The sequence below is a fragment of the Lissotriton helveticus genome, chromosome 8, assembly GCF_964261635.1.
Source record: "Lissotriton helveticus chromosome 8, aLisHel1.1, whole genome shotgun sequence".
NCBI lineage: Eukaryota > Metazoa > Chordata > Amphibia > Caudata > Salamandridae > Lissotriton > Lissotriton helveticus.
The window spans coordinates 244,712,008-244,729,843 of record NC_136069.1 but is presented as its reverse complement, the minus strand read 5'-3'; the positions used below and the strand labels follow the sequence as shown (position 1 = coordinate 244,729,843).

At 43.5% G+C, this 17,836-nt stretch overlaps 1 protein-coding gene across 1 annotated transcript in view; it reads right to left on the bottom strand.

The window, feature by feature from the left end:
• Positions 1-17,836, bottom strand: part of CNTN5 (contactin 5) — a 2,147,338-nt gene that overhangs the window by 214,862 nt on the left and 1,914,640 nt on the right. The window contains exon 20 of the mRNA XM_078656993.1: positions 10,737-10,807. Coding sequence (XP_078513119.1) covers positions 10,737-10,807 — 71 coding nt within the window. The remainder of the gene's footprint in view (positions 1-10,736; positions 10,808-17,836) is intronic.

Sequence of the window (17,836 nt, the reverse complement as noted above, 5' to 3'; positions counted from 1 at the left end):
GCCTGTGTCCACTGCGCCACCAAAAATGCAATCATCATCCTCTGCTAACAAAAAGGCTTAAGCAGGACCCTCCTCCTTCGAAATCTGTTTCACCTGTATCTTGGGACACTATTTTGGAGGAAATCCGTACGTTGAGACCATTTATTGAGGAAATCAATACACGTCTACAAGTTTGAAATACAATATGGTCTTCACTTGATTCCAGGGTGTCCGCAGTAGAACAACATGTCAGTGATTTACAAGATGTCTCTGCAAGAGTTTTATCTCTGGAGAAGGAGGTCTGCTGAGGATCTTGAAAATAGAAATAGAACAACAACCTTCACTTGTATGGTCTTCCAGAAGGTGTTTAGGGAGATGACCCTGTGACCTTCTTCACCTCTTTTCTTCTGAAGCTTCTAGACCTCCCTTCACCAGTGTCTTTAAATATCCAGCGTGCCCACAGATTTGGTCAACATCTCTCTTCTTCATCTACTCCTTCAAAGCCCAATGGCATAATTCTCCTATTTTTGAAATGTACTAACCTTTTACATGTTTTTTTTAAATATTTATTTTTATTAAAAGGTATCAAAATACAGGTGCACAGCACAGAAGCAGATCGTTCCCACATAGCGATACATCATACATAAAATCTTAATGAGGGGGGAGGGGGATTTGGAAAATAGAATAAATGCACATGAGAGGGTCATGGGGATGCTGGAATATCAAAAACAACATCAGCAGGTGGTTCACATATGTCCCCTCAATATCGGTTCCATGGCCCCCAAATAGTAGTCCATTTTCGAGGGTGACCCCTTGCCAGGTACACAGTCTTTTCTCGGAACATGCACCAATCCACAGACTCTTTCCACCCCTCTAGTGTAGGTGGCCTCTCCGATCCCCATAGCTGAGCAATATTACGTTTGGCTACCATTTTCCATTGAGTCTGTGTCCTTTTACAAGTTTTAAATGCAGCCAAACTTAAAAAACAATTAATTTGTTCTGGAGCTAAATTGTTTTTGTCCCAAGATGTTCCACAGTAACTGCTAAATTAAGGAAGGAGTTCCTTGAGCTTAGACCAGCTTTTTGTGCCTTGGGTGCACGCTATGGCTTATTTCATCCATGCTTTTTTAAAGTAATTTTTCAGAACTGCACCTCTCCTTTTGAAGACCCTGCAGACCCTCAGAGAGTTCTTTGTTCAAACTCTACGACTTCCATGGATACTGATGGTCCTTCCTCTATAACTTGATTCCTATGTGACAGCCTTTGATAATTGGATACTTTCATGATAACTTCTCTCTAATCTTCCTTTTTGCCTCCTTTACAGGTTATATTTTGATGATTATTTTTGTATTAAGTCATCTCTATTTGTTTTTCTCTTTTACTATCATCATTGCAGACCATCTGGACTCCTAACATAGCTTCCCCCTGTTAATTTTTGGCTTCCCGGTGTGGTGCTTCTCCCTCTGTTGGCTGTGCAGTCTTTACTGTCGGTTGCCAGTCCTTGTTTTTGCTTGTTTCCCTTTGAAGGTACGTATCTCAGTCGTCAGTTTCTTTTTTACATGTACTGTCTTCTCTTATTGTCTCACTTATTCCCTTCTCCCTTTCATAATCTTCTTCTCTAATCCTTCTCTTACTGATTTTATTGTATTTTATCTCCTATATACTCTCTCTCACTATTTTATTAATCTTTTTCCATTTCTGTTGATCGCGTTGTTTTGTATCTAGTTCTATTTCTCCACATTCAGAGTTATATCTTCGAATGTGAAAGGTTTTATTAACCCTATAAAGAGGCAGAGAATATTATCCTATTTAGCCTCATACAATCCTGACATAGTTCTGTTGCAAGAAACACATAGTTCTGTTGCAAGAAACCCATTTAACGGAGACAGAGGCTTTGAAACTCAAACGGAATTGGGTTGGTTTAGTCTTAGGGTCTCCTAGGACCACTTAGAAAAATGGCATAATTATTCTATGTCATAAAGAGTTGAAATGTTCTGTTATTTCTCAAGATATGGATTCTGAGCGTAGATGGTTATTAGGTAAGTTGCTCATTAACAATATATCTTTAACAGTATTTAATGTTTATGGTCCGACTCAACTGGAATATTCTTTCTGGCCTAATGTTACAAAAAAGTGTATTCGATATAAAGATGAATTTTATATTCTAGGAGGTGATTGTAACCAGGTTGTTGACCTTTTTATTGATCACCAATTCCAAGTTTGTTTTATCCCTCACAAGACTCCTAAAAAATGTCATAGTACAATCTCCCAGACACATCTTGTACATGCCTGGAGACTTTGTAACTCAGAGGTAACATAATTTTTCTTTTTTTTCTCTCCTACACATGGTTCATGAACCCGATTAGATTACATTTTCCTTTCTAAATCTTTGACTCAGAATCCTATTTCCTCCACGATTGAAGCTATTGTCATCTCTAATCATACCCCGGTTATAGCTGATTTAGATTTGAGCTTTCCACAAACCAAGTCCTCTAGATTGAGGTTTAATAACGCTCATTTGCAGGATCTATTTTTTTCTTCCTCTTTTATTTCCTTTGCTGAGGAATTTATTTCCTTAAATGCGGATCCGGGTGCATCCCCTTCATTGATATGGGACAAATTTACAGCTACTGCTCGTGGCTTCATCAAAGACTTTGTTTCCAAAAAAAAGAAACAATCACTTAATCAAAATAAAATTCTACTAGCTAACATTAAGCAACTAGAACATCAATTTCACACTTCTTCATCTTATTCTGCCTTAAAGGATCTTGTTTGTGCAAAGCTAGATTTTAACAAAATAACTATGGATAATGCTTCATCTATTCTCCTTCGTAATAGTGCTCGTTAATATGGTTAATATGGTTAATATGGTTAATATGGTTAATATGGCCGAAATAAAGTTGGCAAACTTCTGGCTAATTGCCTCAAATCTTGGAAAGAGTTTGCGTTGCAGTCTCCATTCATTCATTGGATGGAAAGCATCTTTTCAAAGATCAGGACATTTTAGATGAATTTATGAAATTCTATAAAAATGTATATACTCGGGAGTCCCCTTCACCGGTTTCTTTTATTGATACCTATCTTAGTTGCATTACCCCTCCTTCTTATGTAGATCTTGACTTCAGATTTCTAGAAACTGATTTATCGATTCTGGAGTTATCTAAATCCTTAAGCCTCCTTAAAATAGATCAAACTCTGGGCCCAGATAAGTTAACAGTAGAATTGTATGTACACTTCTCAGATCTACTACTTCCGAAACTCTTACCAGTCATATAAAAGTATTGAAAGAGATGTAAGGAGGATGGCACTTTTTTAGAAGCAACAATATGTATAATTCATAAGGATGGTCATGATCCTAAGCAATGTAAAAAATATCATCCCATCTCCCTGGTAAATGCAGATTGTTCATTTTTTGGCTAAATTACTTGCTTTACGTCTTGAACCTCTTTTGTAGAACCTAATTGGTCTAGAACAGTGTGGTTTTGTTAAAGGCAGGCTAATTTCTGATAATTCCTGCTTACTATTTAATGTTTTCAACAAGGCTACAACTCTTCCCTATTCTTTAACTGCAGTTTCTTTCGACGCAGAGAAAGCTTTCGATAGGGTAGATCGGTCCTTTTTATTTAAAGCTCTTCATTGGCATGGTTTTGGTCCTAAATGTATTTCTCTTATCTCTTTGCTTTATATGGTTCCTAGATCTTCTGTAACAGTTAATGGTCTTATGTCTCAATTATTTCCATTGCAACGTGGCATACGTCAAGGTTGCCCCCTATCTCCTCTTATTTATTTTATCACTTGAACCCTTTGTATCACATATCCACCAGAATACCTCTGTTTCTGGATTTCTTTATGGTGATCAACATTTGAAGTTATCCTCCTATGCAGATATTTTACTTTTTATATCTCACCCTGAAATTTCTATTCCTCCTTTATTGCAAGAAATCGCTGATTCTCCCTCGTTTCAGGTTATAAAATCAAATCTGACGAGACAGAAATCCTTCTCATCACAAAATTTTGTATCAAGCAACATTGTTATTCAACTAATTTCAGATGGAATAATTCTAAAATCAAATACTTAGGCATCTGGTTTAATAATTCCATATTGGATTCAGTTAAAATCAACATGAAGGAAGGGCTAGATGGTATTTCTAAACTTCGCTCTTCCTGGAACCCTCTTTTTCCCTCATGGTGAGGACGTCTTGACTCTAATAAAATGATGATTACTCCCATTTTGCTGTATCTTTTTACTATGATTACCATTCATATTGCATCTATTTACTTTAACAAAAATGGACTCCTTCCTCTCTAAATTCCTATGGAATAAGAAGAAATCCAGAATTTACCTGTCACATCTTAGGAAACCTAAAATCAATGAAGGAGTGAATTGTCCCGACCTTCAGCTCTATCACAAAGCCTTCTGCCTTAGACTAGCTCCTCAATGGCTTCTTACTGACTCTTCCCCTTTCACACCTCTATGGGTTACCGTTGAATGGTCCCTACTTGCACCTTTTTATATAAAGGAAGTTCTTGAATTTATTACAAAAGTCAATGTCACTCCTCTTCAGCTGTTCAAACACACATGCTCAGTGTTAAGGCCTCATTGCCAGTTAAAGATCATTTCTATGGATTACTTCCTACAATCTCCTCTTTGGTACAATTGGCTCATTTCCATTAACAACTGACCTCTTTATTGAAAATCCTGAAAACTTAAAAGAATTATTTGGGTCCAAGATATGTTTGATCGTATGACTCCTTGCTCCTTTCCTCAGTTTCAGCATACTCTTCACTCGTTTGGGCATAAATTCTCAATTCTCTGGGAATAATTCTTGATTTATTTATACTCTTCCTTTCAATTCATACCCAATAGAGGATCAGCTACTCAGAATATATTCTGTACTTCCCAAAGAATCCCCGATTTATAAACATCTTCACATCCCAAACTCTGACCATCCTAAAGCTAAGTTGGGAGACGGATTTGGGTTGTGTTTGAAGCATCGATTTCTGGAACAAGATCTGAGCTAGATCTTTGAAGATCTCTAGATCTGCCATCACCACTCAATTCATGTTTTTTTATACCACAGGTTATGTTTGATTCCCCCTTCATAGCTAACTTTACTCACACTAATAATAAGGCTTGTTAATCTTGTAATTTTCCCTTGGCTGATTTGATTCATCTCTTGTTCTTCTGCCCTGCTGTAGCCTCCAAAAATTTGGTCTTTTATCTCAATTATCTTTAATTTGCATATTCCCCTTATCGAATGTTATTCTTTTTACAGGAAGTTTATCAGAGTCGTTGGGATTATTTTTAACTGAAAAGAGTTTATTTGACCTGATGTTGGTTCTAACCTTTCAGCAAATTATACTCAACTGGAAATGTTAAACTAAACTATCAGTTAAGTCGTGGTGGAATAATGTTTGTCATTATCATAGATTGGATATTGCTTTTGCCTCCTCTTTTAAACCATTTAAAAACTAATTATTTAAATAACATTACATCAATTTAGGTATTTGGTTATTACGTAATCATTCAGAAAAAAGGTCAGCCTCCATAGACTGCTACTTTCACTGCTTTTTCCTCTGTATTATTTTTCATTATTAAATAGTTTTTTTTAGATATTTTAATTATTTCTTTATGTTTTTTTATGTATTTCCTTTAAGTAGTTTGTACTGATTTATAATTTTTTCCCTTTTCCCCCCGTCCTTCCCTATGATATTGTCGAAATGAAAATAGCTTTCTACTCTTTTTTATTGCCTATCTTTCCCTTTTTGTTATCTCAAAGTTAATAATTACGTTCATGGCTTATTTTTTGTTATTGTAATTAATTCAATACAGTCTATTAAACATAAAAAAGAAATGAAGAAATGGTGGGCATACAGAAGCATCAGAACTGACCAGAATGAGGTCCTCACATACATGAACAAATAATGAGGATATTAATGTTCCCATAATGCTACTGCTACTACCACGCTACTATAATTGCAACAGCAATAATTCAATATTAGTTTTCATACTTTTATAGCACACACAGCACACTGAATTGTCTCAAGGTCTAACAGCTACTTGAAAAGATATTCAAACATATCTAATGTGTTTACTATAAATGCAAAAATATACGGGGCTGATTTAAAAAGTATTTATTAGTATAGAAATAGCATTACAGAAGCATTCTTTTATGTACTCATACATGCCTTTGTGAATCCTCCCCGAAATTTCCAACTGCCTATTAGAAAAAAGTGCAACGAGGTCACAGTGCTTTACGTTTGTACCGACCCTCGGTCTAGATCCACTCTCTCCCTGCAGCTCCGCTGTGTCGTCTCTTGCCTCCAGACCCGACCTCCTCCTTGGGAGGTTCGAGGCTGCTGCTCGCTCTCGCGCCTACTGCCCGCTCCAACTGAGACCAGACTGCCTGCAACCACCGTAACCTTTCTCAGACGTTTTTTTCCTTCTTCATATTTTCTCTGTTGTGCCACTGTTATTGTGCCCATCTGTATCTTGCTCTAAGTCTACCACTGGTAATATTTTCTCTTGCCTGCCTGTTCCTTTCGCCTTTTGTCGCTGCTGCGGCCCCTCCCCCCTGGAATTCCCCCGCTCCCGCCTCCCAGCCTCTTTTACCTTCAGCTCCCCTACGTAATGGTGGCCACTGCGCAGTCGCTCAGTGGACGCGTGCAGCAGGCACGCCACCAGCATGTTAAAAGCGCACCAAAGGCAAGCCAGTCTGTGCCCGTCCGTGACCCGACCGCGGCCAGTGCCAGGAACCCTGGACCTCCCACTACCGATTGCTATGACACCACCACCATCCTCGCACTCAACCCTGGAAGACTTAGAAAATGTCAACAGGCCTCGCCAAACACGACCCACGGCCAGATCTCCTGCCTCCACTACCGCCAGAGCCTCACCTCCACTCTGGCCCCAAACACCAGCGACGCCAGCACCGGCGACACCCTAAAATGCATCCTACTCAACGTACGCTCTGCATACAAACACGCCATGGAAATCTGGAACCTACTCGACTCTGTCGCCCGACATTGCCTTCTTCATAGAGACCTTGACCAACGCATCCTCCACCCCCAACATCAGCACTGCCATCCCAGATGGATACAAGATCCAGAGTAAAGACCATTCCAACCACCCAAGAGGGAGCCTCGCCATCACCCACAACCTCCACCTCACCACCTCCAGCAAAACCTTCCCCTCCGCCGAACACATGCACTTCCAGGTCCAGACCACCCCCTAAGCCATACTCCGAGGAACCCTCGTCTACAGACCCCCCAGCCCCCGAACACCCTTCGCCACCATCATCACCGACTTCATCGCACCCCACGCCATCACCTCAAAAAACGACATACTCAATGGAGATCTGAAATTCCACCTCGACAACCTCAGCGACCCAAACTCCACTATCCTTCATGACCAGACTACTATCCTTCATGACTACCTCGCCAGCATCGGACTTAAACAACTCGTCAACACACCGACCCACAGAGCAGGACACACCCTCGACCCCATCTTCGCGGTAGGAAACAGCATCCAATTCAGTCACACAATGCAGCCGCCATACACTGACCATCACTGCGTGCACTTCGCAATTAACAACCCCAAGGCACCCAACCCAGTCCCAAGCCCACCACAAAGGAACTGGAGCAAGGTTACCGACGAGCAACTTAACTCCACCCTCACCCGAGACACCACACCTGGGCACCCAACGCAAACAACGCAGCCAGAGAACACCACACCTGGATCTCCAACTGCGCAGACGAGCTTGCCCTGCTACGCAACCCCAACAAACAATGCCCCAGGAAAGCTGCCTGGTTCACCACCACTCTCTAAAAAGCCAGACACACCTGCAGATGCCTGGAGAAGAACTGGAGAAACACCAAGACAACCGAAAACCACACTACCTACAAGGACGCCATGATGGACTACCACAACCAGATCAGAGCCACCAATAGGAACTTCATCCACAACAAGATCCTGGCCAACTCCACCAACTCTAAGGAAGTTTTCAGTGTCATTCAAGAACTCAGCAACCCACGCAGCGAAGCCACAGACATCACCCCATCCCAAGACCTCTGTGACAAGCTTGGAACCTATTTCTACCTCAAGATCAAAAACCTCTATGACAACTTCATCGACCATCCACCAGGCACCACAGACGCCCCCGCCCCCCAAAAACACCAGCCAGCACACCATCTCCAACTGGACGCCGATCATGGCAAAGACACTGCCTCAACCATGAAAGGCATCCACTTAGGGGCCCCCACCGACCCCTGCCTAACATCTACCACAGAGCCGCGGCCACCATTGCTCCCGAACTACAATGCACCATCAACACCACCTTCAAAACAGGCACCTTCCCAGATTACTGGAAGCGCGCATAAGTCAGACCCCTGCTCAAGAAACCCACAGCTGACCCTATCGACCTCAAGAACTATCGGCCCATCTCGCTCCTCCCCTTCACAGCCAAAGTTGCAGAGAAAACAGTCAACAGGAAACTGACAATTCATTGAAGAGAACGCTGTCCTCGACCCGAGCCAATCCGGATTCCGAAGCAACCATGGCACCTAGACCGCCCTACTCGTTGCCACGGACGACATCCACACCCTCCTGGACCAAGGCCACTCTACAGCCCTCATTCTACTCGACCTATCAGCGGCCTTCGACACTGTCTCCCACCGCACACTAGTCACCAGACTACACAACGCAGGCATACAAGGAACAGCCCTGGACTGGATCCAATCATTCTGCACCATGAGAAGCCAAAGGATCAGACTTCCACCCTTCCTCTCTTACCCCACGAAAATCACATGTGATGTACCATTGCATTCATCACTGAGCCCCACTCTCTTCAACAACTACATGGCCCCCCTCGCAGTCATCATCCGATAACACAGCCTCAACATCGTATCCTACGCCGATGACACTCAGCCCATCCTCTCCCTCACCAAAGACCCCACCACCGCCAAACTCAACTTCCAGAAAGGAATGCAAGACTTCGCAGTCTGGATGACAAACAGCTGCATGAAGCTCAACGCCGAGAAGACTGAAGTCCTCGTCCTTGGTACGACCCCTTCTGCATGGGACAGCACCTGGTGGCCAACGGCCCCAGAAGCCAACCTACCCCCTCAGACCACGCCAAGAACCTGGGCATCATACTCTACTTATCACTCACCATGAATCGATAGGTCAACGCTGTCACCTTCAGCTGCTTCAACACCCTCCGCATCCTCCACAAGACACCCTTGAGTCAAGGAAGACAGTCATCCACGCACTCATCACCAGCAGACTGGATTATGGAAACACACTCTACACCGGCATCAACGAGTCCCTGCTCCGCAAACTCCAGACAATCCAGAACACCGCCTCCAGACTCGTCCTCGGCATCCCCCGACACGAACACATCAGCCAACACCAATGAAGTCTCCACTGGCTCCCTGTGGAGAAAAGAGTCACTTTCAAAATCCTCACTCACACATACAAATGCCTACACAACAAGGGACCCAAATACCTCAACGACAGCATCAACTTCCATGTACCCAAAGGAAAGCTCTGATCTTCCAACCTCGCACTGGCCGAAACTCTGGGCATCCACAGAGCCATGGCAGGCGGAAGATCCTTCTCTCACATTGCAGCCAAGACCTGGAACAAGCTACCGGCAGACACCAGACGCGCCCCCTCCCTGAACACCTTCAGGAAGACCCTCAAGACCTGGCTCTCCGGCTAAACAGATCTGCGGACCCCCCCTCCCCCAGCGCCTTGAGACCCTCACGGGTGAGTAGGGCGCTTACAATGCCCTGATTGATTGATTGATTGTACAAATTGTATATGAATATTCCCTGAATATTCTCATTTTCAATTTCGTGAGACTAATTCACCTAGGCGTGTATGAGAAAGTAAAAGAGTACAACATGAGTACTACTTTATGTATTCTACAATGTTTTCATTTTATTTCAATAAGTGACACTTTACATTACTGATTGTACATGTGTCTCCCTTATGTTATTTCACTTTTACAGTGTTATCTTGATGGCTCTTTAATGGTAAATGACAGTCAATACATCTCAGTACCTTTGCAGTTCTTTCTTTTTACCTGTTTACATTTAAGCTTCTTTCAATAAGATTTATGGGATGAGAGAAATCTTAGTTTCAAATGCTCATTGGTTGCCTCTTCCCGTTTAGACATGCATTCACATCTGCAAAGTTTGTGAGCGAATGTGCATGATGCTAGGTGCACAGACACTATCCGGCACATAGCTTTCTTAAGTGCAGTAGATGTGGTGACACCAGGCCTAGTAGTCTGACAACATTCAAGCTATCTTTTACCATCCACTGGGAGTGCAGGTGTCCCCATTTTCCTGCTGTGCATTAGCTTGCATGGTGCCTATGCTACAACACTGCTAAGTATTTTGCACAAGGTCTCCAGGGCACTGAATGCATACATGAAAGACTGTCATCTTCACTTCTTTCTATGCTCCTATCTACCCTACCTGCTGATGTTGGTAAATGCCTATAAACCTGAGGGTGGCAGTGTTATATAATTTAAAAATATATATATAAACATAACTTATAAAGATGTTTGTAATGAAAAGCATTATCTACACTGATATCACCCATTTAAAATGTGTGTTACACAACATCTTAACACACCCTCATGCACAAACACACACACACATAGAACCAAAAGAGGGGAGTGAAGGGTAGAATTGTTGAGCCTTTCTTTAATAAGCAAACCTCAATGAAGTCAAAAAGGATTCCTTACCTCCCAGGTTATTACCAACTCATTTCTTCTTCCACTACCACCACTGACATTTGCTGGAGCAGTCTTTGGCACTGTGTAAAAAAAGCAAATAAAGGTCAGCAGTTCTAATATTTTCCACTTCATATCAGAAGAATAAAATTACAAAACACAAAATGATCATAAATTTGGATACACACAGTTACTCTTCTGCATTGGTTTATATTAGCAACTTTTTCCCATTCACAAAACCTTTGGAAAGTGTGCCTGGAAAGCTACATGTGTTGCTGTTTTACAGGTATGTTTCTATTATTTGCATGTGACTTCCCTTTTGTTTAGCAGAATCTTATGCAGAATATAATTCTGCAATGTGCTAAAGCAAATCCTCCTGTGCATTGAGATATTGTGTTCTATTGTCTGTGTTCTTTCACCAAGATAAAAATATTTTTCCCTATGAAGAACTCCGTACCCCTTAGACGTTTGTGAGTGTCCCATTTTCGTTTACACCCTGGAAAGGGTTTTATTCCAGCCAGATTCTCACACTGGTATAATTTTATCAAGCATTATTATTTCTGCAAATTTAATTAATACTTTTAGGAAATAGTTGGGCTTGGGACTACTACGATACTATTGTACTCGTTGTGCAATTGCCTTGCTAACAAATACAATAAATGGCTTTAATATCATGAGGTTGGACTCCCACAAATCTTATGCCATTGTATGAACAGTGCTCTACTGTTACTGTAGCCAAAGAAATAAACAAAGGTACCATGGTAATTAACTCTCACAACACAAGTCTGATACAAGGACTGACTGTTTAGGAAGGTTATGAATTAATGGTAGTTATGTTTTTATATGGAAATTTGTATTGCGCTACGTAACCCCTTTTTAGCTGCTTCAGAGTCTTGAGGACCTCCCAGACCAGCACCTCTCAAAGGTTTTAGAACCACAACCCACTTTTTTAGCACGACAAACTTTCACGACCTACCTAGCTTTGAGGGACATGAGGTAGGCGGCTTTCTAATGTAACTAAATAATTGTGTGCTAGCACAGGTATTCACAGACAGTACATTTTCTGTTGAAATGAATTGGCAACTACATTGGCACAGACATATACTTTTACAGATACGGTCCATCATAAAGTTTTGATGGACCGTCTATCTGCGGTCGGAGTCCAAGGCAGGGCGTGGGACCTCCTGAAATCCTTTCTGGCCAGGAGATCATAAACTGTGGATATTGGCAGAGACAGCTCTAAGCCCTTTTCTCTCCCCAGTGGAGTTCCGCTGGGTTCTTTGCTCAGCCCTACATTGTTTAATGTATATGTTGCCCCTCTGGCAGCTTTGATCAGATCCTTTGGTTTCCGGTTAACTTCCTACGCCGCCGAACACACACATTGTGTTGTCAATTCAAAAGGGGTCTGAGGCTGAGACTGGTTTAAAATGTCATAATTGTATGAAGGCGATCTCAGTATGGATGGCATCAAACTTCCTTAAACTTAATGCAGGTAAAACTGAGGTCATCCTATTTGGGAACACTGCTAACCTTTGGACTCCTGATTGGTGGCCTAATACAATGGGGGCGCCCCCAGTCCAGGTGGAAAGGGCGAAAAATCTTGGGAGTGAACCTGGATTCTAAACTTGTCAACAGTGACCATATTAGCAAGGGGGTTTCCTCCTGCTTTTTTATTCTTAGAATCCTGCGTAAAATCAAATTTCTCCTCCCGGAAGACAGCCTGAAAACAGCAGTAACGGCGCTCATTCTTTCACGGCTGGATTACTGTAATAGTCTCTATATTAACATCCATAAGAGACAGTTGGTCAGACTCCAGATTGTGCAGAATGCGGCAGCCAGGATGCTCACAGGCACACCCAAGTTCGTCTCGGTGAGGGCAGGTCTTAGAACTCTTCACTGGCTCCCTGTTGAACTACGGATCCAGTTTAAGGCCATGAGTAAAGCCCTCAATGGCATTGGCTCTGACTTCCTGATGCAATCAATACAGTGGTATGTTCTGGGAAGAGCTTTACGCTCCATGCAAGCCAAGCAAGTAATTCTTCCCCGCTATAAAAAATCTTGCTGGGGTGGCAGGAGTTTCCGTTACTGTGCCTTTAAGGCAGGGAACAGCCTTCCCCTCCTTCTTAGAAACTCAATGGAGCTTCTCCCTTTTAGGAAGGGATTACAACCCTGGCTATTCACGTAATTTGTCTCCTGCCAAACAGTCACAGCTTCTCTATTGGATGGTAGCGTTCAGCGCCAGGACACCCCAGGGTAACAGAGCGGTTTAAAAATCTCAGTAACGGGGGAGGAGCTACGCTACGAATCAAGATGGCCTCGTAAGCTCCCGGCTCCGCCGACCTCCGCCAGCGGCTCGATTATCCTGTCTTTCATCCTGACCTTACACCTGATTTCCTTGTTTATGAAGGTCTACAGCTTCCAAAGGTGAAACCCCGAGATTTCTACCTTATCGGCTGCCGAAGATACGCTGTGTTTCCTTTCTCGGCCTAACACCGTGTGGAAGCCGGGGCCTCGATTTCTAGACTACCCGAGTCAAAGTTGAACAACATCGGCCGTGAGACCTGGACTGAGCCCGGTCTCCCGAAGAGTGCCTGAATTGTTGATTTTTCCTGGCGATCCTTTGAACGGTCCACGCCCGGGACACGCCATCGTGCCACGCCGACTGCTGTGGTGGGGGCCCGGTGCCCGGAGATCCTGCTGGCCCTTCGGGGTCGACGGGCTGGGGTCCTCTCTGACGGCGACTGTGTGCTCTGTACGACGAGGAGCGCCCATTATTTGTGATCAGATTTGCGTGGCCTGTGACTCCGGAGCAGCCGGCCTCCGGGGTTCGAATCCGGCTCTGTCTCCTACTGAGAGGGGATGGAGCGGACGGAGGGCACGCCATCGCTACGGGCCGTTGTGGCCGCCATTGAGGCGCTCCATTCACACACAGTCGCCGTGTTCCGGACGTTCATGGTGAAAGTGGACGGCATCCTGGAACCTGAGGACGACACCTCGTTTGGTTTCCAGCTGGAGATGGTACCAGCGGTGCATTGCATCTCAGAGGTCGAGGTCCCTGTGCATACCCCGGATTTCAGGAACCCTGACGGTCCCCTACCACCGGCTAGCCAGCCCGAGCTTCTGGCTAGCGTCTTTTGCCTGACCCTGCTGCCACCTAACACGACTAGAGACGGTCTTCCATGTGACTACGAGTTCCTTGTTGATGGTTTCGGATATTCGCTGTTTTTGGACACCTTCGAGCCGTGAACTTTTATCCTGTTTTCGATCCTCTTGTGCTGAAAAGAACTTTTGTGGACGCTTTGCCTTTTCCATCAAAATGGCGGCTCGAGTGGCAAAGACTCTTCTGACGGACCGTACTGGCCAGGGCTGAACTTTATCGCTGGGTTACGATACAATAGCTTTTCGTAATGCCAGGGCTGTACCTATATTGTGATGGGAATTGGGTGGCTGTTGTTTATCCTCACATGACTGGTTTGTATACTTGCTGAATATTGATTTTATCCTGTTTCCGGGTGGTCGCTGTTGGCGGGGGGTATGGGAGACCGGGAGTGTGTTTGCTTTCTCCTCCTCCGCTTTTTCTTTTCCCTTCCCTTAGGGTAGTTCTTGGGTGACAGGCACGCTGCTAGTGGGGTTAGGCTGTAGCCATTGCAGGGGTGCAGGGTGGGGGATAGGGGTGGGTTTTTTTATTTTGCCTTTTTTATGTTCTATGGCCGCTTTTCTTTAACGAGAGTTGGGCTGTTTCTTTTTCACGGATCCTTTATTGGCCGGGTGTCTTCGCTGCCTTAATTATCCTGCAACATTGTGAACGAGGTCGTGCGGGTGGGATTGCTTTACTTGATTCACAGATTGCTTATTTCCTGTTTCCGTTGTGTGTACCCGTGATGGGCCTTTTTCCGTCCTACAGTGATTATTGTCTGTTTATTTTCCCCGCCTGGTCCTTATTCTGTATTTCATTGCGAAACACCTGATGTTTGTATTGCCTACTCTTGTCTTACTGTTAAATAAAAACAAAATATATAAGAAAAATCTCAGTAACATAACATAACAGATACAACTATAGAAGTATATTGTACACTAATGATAATGTATAGAAATCTTTTTTAGAGAATATTTATCATTAGTGCACCACCAAGAAAAGGGTCTTGATTTTTTTGATCATGTTAAATTCTTTGTTTCCATTACACTTCACAATTACAAAAAATGTGCTTCATTTTTGCTTTCCAAACTGCTGAATGTTTACATTTACTTCACTGGTATTTACATTTTGTTGTGTGTTTTAAAAAATGCCATTCTACAGCATTTCCTTTCACGCTTTTTGTACCCTAGTAAGATTGTCACATTATGCACTTTCATTTTCTTGCTTTGACAGCAAAGTGAGAGGAGTTTATGAACACCAATTTCCATGTTAAAAGAAAATAAGCAGCAAATTGTCAGAAGACAGCTGATTTGACCCCTGTCCCTGAAGCAGCAAATGTGACAAGATAAATATAGAACTTACGGCATCTTTATTTATTACTTGAACTTTCACTACCCACCAAAACTCACAAGTGGGATGCCACTCACAGTTTAGGAAAACTGATCTAGATCATTCTGAGGGTACTAGAATCTGATCAGGATGATGGAACCATGTCCGATGTTCTTCAATCGCAACCAGCTCGTATGTTAAGTTAATTTCTTAACAAATATGAGAAGTTCGATTTCCAGAAGTTTTCTGGAGCACGTGTATTTTCGTTTGGCTCTCTGGAGTGTAGCTAGTGCTCTTTAGTATGTGGCATAATGCATGCGCAGGAGGCGATTCCCCATTCTGCTGTGCACTCTAAACCACCTACCTGTTACAAATGGCTTTGGAGACTTTCTGTATGTCCCACTAGCAAAACTTAGATAATTTTGTGCTGCTTTATTTGGTGGCATTAAAGCCGGTCCCTGGGAGTAAACAGAGAGCCTCTCTAGCAGGCAACCAAGGGTGTAGCTTCAGGGGGTGTCTGGGGTGTCACGCCCTCCTAATAAATGTTTTTGTGATAAATAGTTGGGAACAGGTGTTTTCAGTCCGGTATGGTGAGGTGACCGTCAGATTTCACCAGGAATTTATACACACACAGACAAAAAAGTACACAGACACACTCTCCCCCTCTTTCTGTATGTAAAGACTTTAAAAAAGTTGGTTATTTCACAAATAATGTGTTTTCTCTCATTATGTACCCCTACCAATCCGCATTCCTCTACCTTTCCACTGCCCCTTAAGCCCCTTTTGTGCACCCTGCTCGTCGTACAATGTATTTTAACATTATGTGCCAGCACGATTGTTGAAAAATCTAAAGCTCACCCCCCTAATCTTACTGACCAAGCTACGCCCCTAATAATGGACTGTTTTTCATAGCCAGTTACACCCGCTGATTAAATTATGTATTAGGTAGTTGCAGCCGGTACAGCCATGGCATTACTTTCAAACTTTCTGTTTGTGGAAGCAGTTTTTGACCTTCAGTAATAGGGCTTCGCGATTCATCATCCCACACGGAAACATATTTATGCCTATGCCTGTTACAACAATGTTATACTTGTGCTTTATAATGCATGTCTGCCTTTCAAATGTTGTGGTGCAATTTATAATCACTGCTCGAAAGTGGTCCTGCACACAGTAAAAGTGCATTGTCTACTGTTTATTGTAGGCCATTTCCAATGACCCAGGGGATATGTCATTGCAAATACGGAAATTCCTTAGTCTGGTGGATGTGGACTGGGAGCAGCAATAAGAGGTGAAGGGAAAGTCAAGGGGGACAAAGTCTCTGCGTACAAAGGTTTTCTTGGTCTTGCACACAAAAAGCCCCTTGCAGGAAGATCTGGAACTCACACAAGTAATGTACTCTTTACTAAACCTACAACATGCAGTTTTCTTGATTCTAGAAAGCACATTTTTGAGAATCATAAAACTGAAAACAGCCATTGTTGAATGTGCCTTCAACAACTGCTTATTCCAAATGGGTAAATGCATTTTCAATCACACCTTTTTTGCTTGAAAAAATACAGCTCTTGGATGTGCCCTTGAGAGCCATGTATACAGGACTCATTGTCCCTCAATATAATATATGGTTTTTGAATACACATGTCTGTTTCAAGATTAGTGCTCCTACCTTAAATAAAATGCCACCAAGGCACATGCATTTCTTCAAATGCAGTTGTGATTCTTGATCCTGCTTGCTTGTTTCTCGATCATGTCTCTTTAATGTGCACTCGCATTTGTGAAGTACCTGTTAAGTGGTGGGTGCTAGGCCCACATATCTACGAAATAAAGCACGCACACACAGTGGCTAGGGTACTGGAACTTGTCCAGGGCACATGCGCCTGGCCCTTTTTATTATCAGGGTCACCTGACTGGTGACGCTTGTGATGGGTGGGTGTTGTGTGGATACAGCACAAGGCTGAACACTAGAATGTGTCCAGCAGGACACTGCACCCCCGAGACTTTATTGGAAAAGAAACAAACAAAAGTCCAACCTATGGGGAAAACAAACAACAATACACAGCACCAATTGAATCTCTTCAGGCCATCTGCTGGGTAGTGCTGGATCACTGGACCGTACAGCCAGGATGCTTTAGTCCACCTCGGCGGTGTAGTTCAGACCGGCCTGGTCTCGCGATGTTGGAGACTATTTCCATAGTTCAACAGGGTGCATCCAGGGCGGAGTTGGAGTCCACTACGGAGAACTTCTTGAAAGCACCCAGACACCGATGGACAGCAAGCCTGCAAAGACTGGGTCCACGGTGGATGAGGGCTTTCTTTAAAGGCGATGATGCTTCCCACTGCCCGCAGGTAGAGCAGCTTCAACTTGCCTTGCCTGCCTGGACTCCCAGCTCACAGGAGTCTCCTTGAGGCCCTTTCTGCCGGGCTGCCACAGGACTGTGTGGACTGTGCTGGGCCTCTCATAGGCTGGACAAAGGCGTCACTGAGGAACTGTCAACAGGACCACAGAAAAGTCGCTCATAAAACCGCAAAGGGTGATGTCTCAGGGTCTGTGTGCTCTGGCCATCGGGACTCAGGTGAAAGTTTCTGGATGGCTAGCCTCCGACCGCTCCAGGAATGTGTTGTTGCTCTCCAGATGTTTCTGGTGTTTGCA